This window comes from Teleopsis dalmanni, chromosome 1 (genome assembly GCF_002237135.1).
Source record: "Teleopsis dalmanni isolate 2A chromosome 1, ASM223713v2, whole genome shotgun sequence".
NCBI classification, from domain to species: Eukaryota; Metazoa; Arthropoda; class Insecta; order Diptera; family Diopsidae; genus Teleopsis; species Teleopsis dalmanni.
The window spans coordinates 201,165,559-201,173,818 of NC_051846.1; the positions used below are offsets into that span (position 1 = coordinate 201,165,559).

Here is an 8,260-nt window from a genome sequence, read left to right on the forward strand (position 1 = left end):
TATTATTTTACAGAATTATTTACAGAACATAAAAATATTTATAATATATAAATAATATATAAAAATTTAATAATTATAATATTTTCATTTCTCTATTCTTGGTAAAACTACTTGTGCAGATCTATTGTTAGAGCGCTTATTAGCAGTAGAAGAATTCTGATCATATGCAGATGCAACTGATTTGTCTCACTTACCCGTATAATTGCCATCAAATGCACTTGTTTTAATTGCTTGGGAGATTTATTGAATTATTCAGCTTACATTACAAACACTGAAGTCTTTCATCATGCAGATAAGATTACGTGTTGGTGCTGCTGCTCATAGTGGCGTAGTAGTAGTCACAACTGCTGCTGTTGCCAATGCAATAATATTACATATAATGTATCTAAATAAGCGACAAACATTTTTATGCAATATATAACTATTTTATATATGCATTATATAAACTTAACTTATCTGTATTCTGCTCGCAAGCATCAATTGTAATACAGCAGCACGTTGAATAAAGGCATTCATGTCAGTTTGGTCATGATGAAGTTTGTCAACTGATTGCACAGCAGAGCACAGCACAGCACAGTACACTAAGCACCAAGACTATTGTTGCTAGAAAACAAATAATTTTATTTGCTTTTGCGGTCTTCGATCCAATGATTTTTCTCATTTTCATATGACATATACTAACAAGCACTTGCAATTCTACTGCTTTATGGACCATTGTAAAAGGCATTCGTTGGTGGAGTAGGAGTACAGCCATAAACCTCAAATGTGCGATAATTGCATTTACGCTGCAAATTAATTGCAGACGCCCTACTTTACACTTTGCACTCCTCCTCACATTACTCATTACTAATTACTATTACAATTTGATTTTTCATCATTCAACAATTTCATATATTGTCATATTCTATAAAATATTGAATATTGAAATATTGAAATATGTAAAGAATTTTTTTTAAAGAAATTGTGAAAATAAAATTCGAATATAAAAGTAAATTCAAAATTTTTTGTCTCCATTGGCATGCCAAATTTTTCTCAAATATTTCCAGCCTCACTTTCTTTAGTACGTCGACAATTTTATAGAAAATTATGTGCAGTAACTGCAAAAAATAATAAAATTCTTGGGAATTTTAATTACTCAAGTTGCTCAACTCTATTTCCAGCAACTCAATCTGTTATTACACCGCAAAAACTAGATAAATGGCGTAAGGATTTCTACGAAGAGCCCAAAAATATTCTGGCCCAAAATGTTTGCAGCCGTGTCGATCCATTTGATGTGTGTTTATCCAGAAAAAAATTAGAGCAAACAAATCATGTGTTCAATTACAAGGTAAGTTAAGCTCATTTCATACACAATTAAACTTATTAAATATTTAAAATTATTCTATATAAATAAATAGGTTGAAACTGAAGGTAAACCAATAACCAATCAAAAGAGTTCCGGTAGGTGCTGGCTTTTTGCGGCTTTAAATTGCATCCGTTTGCCATTTATTAAGCAATTCAACTTGGATGAATTTGAGTTCTCACAAGGTTATTTGTTTTACTGGGACAAAATAGAACGCTGTAATTATTTCTTAAACAACATTGTGCTGACTGCTAATCGAGGTGAAAAAGTTGATAGTCGCCTCGTCTCATTTTTACTGCAAGTAAGTTTAATTCCAAGTCTGACGTTTCAATAGTTTTTATGTATTTACCTATGTTATACTTAGCAGAAGTTGTAGAAAATTGCAGGAAAAAGAAGCTATTATACATTTTCTCTTTGAAAATAGCTGGACAGCCAGAGCTTTAGCTTCCAGAAGTACTTATTTGACTACTTGTCAGTATGTGCATCGATATGACGAAAGGCTTATTGAATTATCTAAATTATTTTACGAAATCTTGCAAGAATTGTAGTAGTCAAACGGCGAATAATCGCTGATTGAGATCAGTAGAATGCTATCTGATGTTGTGCCACTGCAACCAATCAACAATATTATGCTTGGGGTTAATGAAAACTTAAATAAAAATGCTAATTTGAGTTTACCGAAATTTGAAAATTTCTTACAAACCTGCCTTTTCATAACTTCTTTAATTTCATTGCGTGAATTTTTAAGTGGTTTATGTATATCGTTTTCTTTGTCTTTGTCAATTGCGAACATCACATTTGAGAATCGTATCCATTATTTCGTTCATCCAGTTCTTTTTGGTTTGTTATACAATAGATATGTAGCCATGTATTTTCAGGATATTTTTGGACTTAATACGATCTGATATGAATTTATTTCCTTTATCGCCGCATGCTTATCCACGCTTATGTTTATCTTGGACTTGCGTTCTGTTTCAGTATAGGTAACTTCACAGCTTTCTCCACAGTGAATTATTATTTCCTTGGTGTTTTTACAATGTATTTATTATTATTACAATGTATTTATGTATTATACTTTGGGTGAAGACATCGCTCTTTGTAAGAACATAGGGCGGGCATAGTATTCTCCACAGTGAATACTTTTACTTAAAAAATACTGCAGTACACATATGGCTTGATTGACTGATAACTACTTCAATAAATAAATTTAAAAAAAATTAACTCTAATTAATATAATATAAATTATTTTTATTTATAATCTATGAATCAATTGACAGTATGTTTTTTAAATTTAGGATCCTACGTCTGATGGCGGGCAGTGGGATATGTTAGTCAATTTAATTACCAAACATGGACTAATGCCAAAAAAATGCTTCCCAGAGTCCTTCAGCTGTGAAGCAAGCTTACGAATGAACTCTATTCTAAAAAGCAAGGTAATTATCGGTTTGAAATTAATAGATATTAATATTAAGAGATATACACTACAAATACATATAAAGTTGATTCTATATATAGATATAATTTATTTACTTGCTTTGAATAGCAAATATATCACGATAAAAATAAAAATCGTGTATTTTTTATTTTTAAATTATTATTTAAAAAATTAATCATTTTCATGTCCTTAATTATTATTATTAATTTTAATTTTTTATTATTTCTTAATTTAGTTCTGCTTTTACTACTTTATTCTTACCTTATTTAAATAATAAATTTTGTTTTAGCTGAGAGAAAATGCCAAAACATTACGTGGTTTGATCGATTCCAACACCTCTGTGGAAGACGTTAATGCTAAAATTGATCAAATGATGCAAGAAATTTATAAAGTTGTTGGAATATGTTTAGGGATACCACCAGAAACATTCACCTGGGAATATTATGATAAAACAAAGTCTTACCAGTCAGTCGGTCCAATTAGCCCAATTGAATTTTATAATCAACATGTCAAACCAATCTTTAATGTTGAAGATAAGGTAAATTGCATTACAAAAAATTAACAAAAAACTTATTTAATTGTTCTCATTTTTATTTTAAGGTTTGCTTGGTCACAGATCCGCGCCCTTCTAGCATGTACAGTCAAGCATATACCGTAGATTGCTTAGGAAATGTTGTTGGTGGACGTCCAGTTTTATATAACAATCAACCAGTGGAACTTTTGTTAAAAGTTGTAACAGATAGCCTTAAGTCCGCAGAGCCAGTATGGTTTGGTTGTGAAGTTAGCAAAAGATTTGCTCCCAAACAAGGAATTGAGGACCTCTTTATGTTAGTTGAGCGTTAACCATTTTTTATCAGACCAAAAAATTAATTATTTCATTTTGATCATTATCATTTTGATTTAGACACGATTTTAAGTTGGTGTTTGATATCGATATACAAAACTCTTTATCGAAAGCAGATCGTTTAATTTATGGTGAATCAGCAATGACTCATGCTATGGTATTTACAGCAGTGTCTGTGGATGTGAGTTGATTATCAAAGTATTTTACTATTATTTTCTATTATTTTATGATAACATTAATGTTAATATTGTTAATAGCCAATAAATTCATAATTATGAATTTAACAATTTAATTATGAAATAGCCTATTAATAACAACTAATAACTTTAACTAACCTAATACCTTTTTAATTAGTCTATTTATATATTCATATATTGTTTATACACATATATTATATATATATACTTCTTTTAACTTCCAAGTATTATATTAATTTTTATTCAATTATTTTTTTTGCAGAAAGACGGAAATCCAACAAAGCTACGCGTAGAAAATTCTTGGGGAGAAGATCGTGGTGAAAAAGGTTATCTAGTTATGACCGCCGATTGGTTTAAAGAATTTGGGTTTGAAGTTGTTGTTGATAAGAAGTTTGTACCAGCAGAAATTCTCAAAGTTTTTGATATGGACCCTATCGTACTACCCGCCTGGGATCCAATGGGTACACTTGCCTAAAAAACTTTTTTACTTGTAAAGCTTCAATATGCAACACCTCACAATGCAACGCTGCAGTTCAATTATATACACACACGCAAGAGTGGAGAGCCCTTTAAACCTAATAACAACCAAACAATTTTTACTTATGAAAATTAACAATATATACATATACATTTTTGTTTTATTTAAAATATATATAAAGGCCTACAACAAAAAAAGTTTTACATAATTTTTTTAAATATATATATATATGTATGTACAATAAACAAAGGCTTATAATATTTGTAAAAAAAATATACCATTGTCAATTTATTAATAAAGAAAATCAATACAAAAACTAAATAGACAATAACCTTAAAAAGTATTGGACAATTTACCTTCTGTACACTTGAATAACAAGGATCAAAACCCTTCATATTTTTAGAAACTGACTGTTTGCTATCTTAGATTTATTTAGCTACTTATTTTAAGCGTATATTGAAGTAAATTTTATTACAAATTTTGAGAAATAATTTTGATATTGACATAAAAAATTTATTTGTCTGGGTTAATCCAAAAAGTTATCATTCAATTTTCTCGAAACTAGGATATAGTTTTCTAAAATAAACAGATATCTTTGAATAGGTCCGATATGTTATTAGTAATACTTAATGCGCGATTAAGCTACATTTGCTGATGACTCCCACGGTAGCTTAATTAGATTGAATACAGAGCTAGCGAATGTTGCTTATTGAAAGCTTTTGAACAAAATCTCCACTAGTGTCATACAAATGGTATCAAATAACAGCACGGTTGGCTCACCTGCCTCAATATAAACAAACAATCTAAGCCATATTGATTTATACTTCTGCCCCTTGCTTTGAGAAGGTTAAATTATTTTCACCCACGTAGCCCCCCATTACACAAACTAACTTTCCTAAATAATCCTGTCCTATGCTTTTGATATATGCCTCGTCTTCTTTTTATGCAATTGCTATTCAGCTTCCAATGTTCTACTACAATTACAACTGCTTTTTATTCTATATCATCTTTACTGTGTTACGAACGCCTTAACCAACTTAATAGATCCTTCATTCACAATAGTCTGAAGAAAGAATTGTGTATGATTTCTTTTAATAAAAACTCTAATTGAAAATATACCAATTTCTTTCGTACAATTTTTTTAATAAACCTAATAAATTTACAAATTATTTTGTCTATTTCAATTAATTAGTTTTGATCCCTATAACATAAAAATTGTATAATTCTCCAGCCTGTTCCGTTCAGGTAAAATATTATCACCATATATTTACGATATTGTTCAGCTTGTTTTAATAGCATAAATTGAGTCTCCGGCACCTAGCAGATTTTGCTTCAGTGCTTTTTTTTCCATTCTTATTCTGTATTCATACTGTATGCGCAGCCAAATACCTAGGCACATTTTTACCAAGCGGCTATCAATCTCTTTTTGTGTTTTAGCAAATGTATATTGCTGACGTACTAAGTGTTTTGCTTGCCTTAAACGTCCAGTTTGTATGAGTGATATGCTGTAATATAGTTTGCATCGTGCTTGCAGAAATGGATCACCAAGGCGCATGCCAATAGACAGTTGTTTCAACGATATCCGACCTGCTGTTTCAGCCTAGAAAAACGTTTTATTATACTAGGAAATATATTATTTTGATCTACCGTTCAACATACAAATTTACTAAATTGTTCTCCTAACGCTGAAAAGCCTCCTCCTAACGTAGATAACCAAGACATGAGGTGCTCCATTTCAATATGTTCCCACAAAATGTATGACAACATATGATTCCTTTAAAATAAAAATACAAAAATAAATCGTGATCAATGTAATTAGTTATAAGGATTATTAACCATTTATAATCGATTACATCTTTTTCTGGTTGAATTATGCGTATACATAGAATGTCGGCTTTTTCCAATGCAGGATTTGTACATATTAATTGACGAAATTTGTTGAACTCCCTCAGCTCACGTAATATATAAAATGCTTGATATCCATCGACTTGCAGTTCTAAACCTTTCAAACTAAGTATTTTATTGTTGGTGTCTCTAAGAAAACGACTTTTAACCGACGGCAGTGGCTTCAGCTCTGATTCAATTGCAATGCTAAAATACTCCCGTTTGTTATATAGATCATTTATGCATAAAATTGTAATCATCTTAACATTTGACGGTGTTTTCTAATTTTCTCTGATATTTCTCAGGAAATCTGTAAGAATGCTAGATATTCTCTAAAATGTTCTTTAACATTTTCTCTTTTAAATTTTTATGCAAAGCACCTGTTTGTGGATGACATTACAAACATTTGTGGATTGTATTTATTGTAGAAAATCTTGAAATGACAGTTGGAACATACTTTAGTAGTGCCAAGTCCACGAAAATTTAAAATAAAATTTGAGGTATTACTAAAAATAATTATACATAATTTTTAAAATACATTTGAAACAAAAAAAAAAAGAAAATAAAATTTTAAAATTATGACAATAACTATAACTAACTTTTTTAATTTTTTAAAAATAAGAACTACTCTACAGTTTCTGTAATTTTATAATTGTACATAGTACCATAGTATTTTTATAATTTATTTTAATTTATTCTATTTTGCTTCATAAATATGCTAAACATTTTATATTATTTGCAATGCGTTTTTACAATAATTATCTTATTACCTTTTCTTAACTATGATCAATTGCATTTAGATCAACTACTATATAATTACAAAAACTTAAACTATTATAGATTACTGTATTGTTAATATTAACTTATGCATATCTGTCAGTTCTAAGTGTAAAAATAAATTTTATAGTATTTTACTCATTGAAATTTAACTATCACCTACAGCTGCAGCCACAGAAAAAAAGATGTTTTGACTTGAGTTTCATCGATTATTATATTGATGTGCTATCTGCTTACATTGTAACATTAGTATCGTTCGAGATAGCTACGTTTACAGAAAAAACTGCACAAAGCCCGATTCCACCATACTTTCTTAAAAAAACTAGCATTGATAGAATAAAGAGTTGGCTTTGTGATTCAAGTCAAGCATGTATGCAGTGAATATCTTATAAGGAAACGAACCCACCACACTTTCTTGTGTTATCTGATTGTATTGCAACGTTAATATCGTTCGAGATAGCTACGTTCACAGCGAAAACTGTACAAAGCACGGCTCCATCACACTCTCTTGTAGGAAACTAGCATTGATAAGGTGTTGGTTTTGTGGTTCAAGTTAAGCATGTATGCAGTGAATATCTTATAAAAAAATGAACCCACCACACTTTCTTGTAGGAGTCTAGAGTTGATAGAATAATGACTTGAAGCTTCGCTCTAATATTTTACACAATAGTACCACTAAGATAATACATTCCATTGAAATCAAGAAATATGAAGAAAATATCCATATTTATTAAATTTAAAATGAATTTTGTATTTGAAAGTTATTTACAAAAGTAATATAATAAAGTACTTTGTTTTTCTGAAATCTTGAATAAAATATTTATTAATTTATTTATTATTTATTATATTAAAAAATTACAATTTTTATTAAAAAAAAAGATTTTAAATAAGCTCTATAACCATATGAAAGGTTTGGGTACCAATATTTAAATTTATATATGTTTTATTTTAATATTAATAATCAAAAGATTATGCTTTAATCTCTTCGAATTATTTCCACCACCGATTAAAATATATTGCATTTAGCTTAGATACAATTTCTACTTAGTTATGACGAAATGAGGGATTAATCACTTGTTATTTCTTGGAATGTTTATTCATAGAAGTATTTACCAATTAAAAAAACTTGTAATTATTTATACATATATAATGAGGAAATGTTATTGATTAACTAACAATATAAATATGCTTAGATAAGATTAATAGTATATGAAATGATATGTTAACGAAAATCACACATAGTCTTTTTAAATATTTTTTTGCAGGTAATTATGAAATTCTATATAAAAAATAATATTTTTCC

General features: G+C 29.1%; 2 protein-coding genes across 2 annotated transcripts; one reads left to right on the forward strand and one right to left on the reverse strand.

The window, feature by feature from the left end:
• Positions 1 to 1,160: 1,160 nt before the first annotated feature.
• LOC119671327 (bleomycin hydrolase-like) lies at positions 1,161 to 4,459 on the forward strand (the record flags this gene model as incomplete). Its single annotated transcript, XM_038081918.1, is given in 7 exon segments — positions 1,161 to 1,327; positions 1,398 to 1,643; positions 2,638 to 2,775; positions 3,067 to 3,315; positions 3,378 to 3,604; positions 3,682 to 3,802; positions 4,081 to 4,459. Coding segments are annotated over 7 exon segments (1,361 nt in total), but the record flags the coding sequence as incomplete, so codon positions are not given.
• Positions 4,460 to 5,470: 1,011 nt separating this feature from the next.
• On the reverse strand, positions 5,471 to 6,653 carry LOC119671329 (uncharacterized protein F58A4.6-like). Its single transcript, XM_038081919.1, has 4 exons — positions 6,561 to 6,653; positions 6,133 to 6,490; positions 5,956 to 6,070; positions 5,471 to 5,896 (listed from the first exon to the last, which is right to left on the reverse strand). The coding sequence occupies exons 2-4, from the start codon at positions 6,438 to 6,440 to the stop codon at positions 5,576 to 5,578; spliced, it is 744 nt and encodes a 247-aa protein (XP_037937847.1). The 5' UTR covers positions 6,441 to 6,490; positions 6,561 to 6,653; the 3' UTR covers positions 5,471 to 5,575.
• Between the last annotated feature and the right edge of the window lie 1,607 nt (positions 6,654 to 8,260).

Bases quoted from the DNA above. Each gene is read 5' to 3' on its own strand.
- LOC119671329 (XM_038081919.1), bottom strand. From the start codon at position 6,440: ATGATTACAATTTTATGCATAAATGATCTATATAACAAACGGGAGTAT. The intron at 6,071-6,132 runs GTTAATAATCCT...TTTATTTTAAAG, and splicing joins GATGTAATCGATTATAAATG to GAATCATATGTTGTCATACA. The intron at 5,897-5,955 runs GTATGTTGAACG...ACGTTTTTCTAG, and splicing joins GAGAACAATTTAGTAAATTT to GCTGAAACAGCAGGTCGGAT.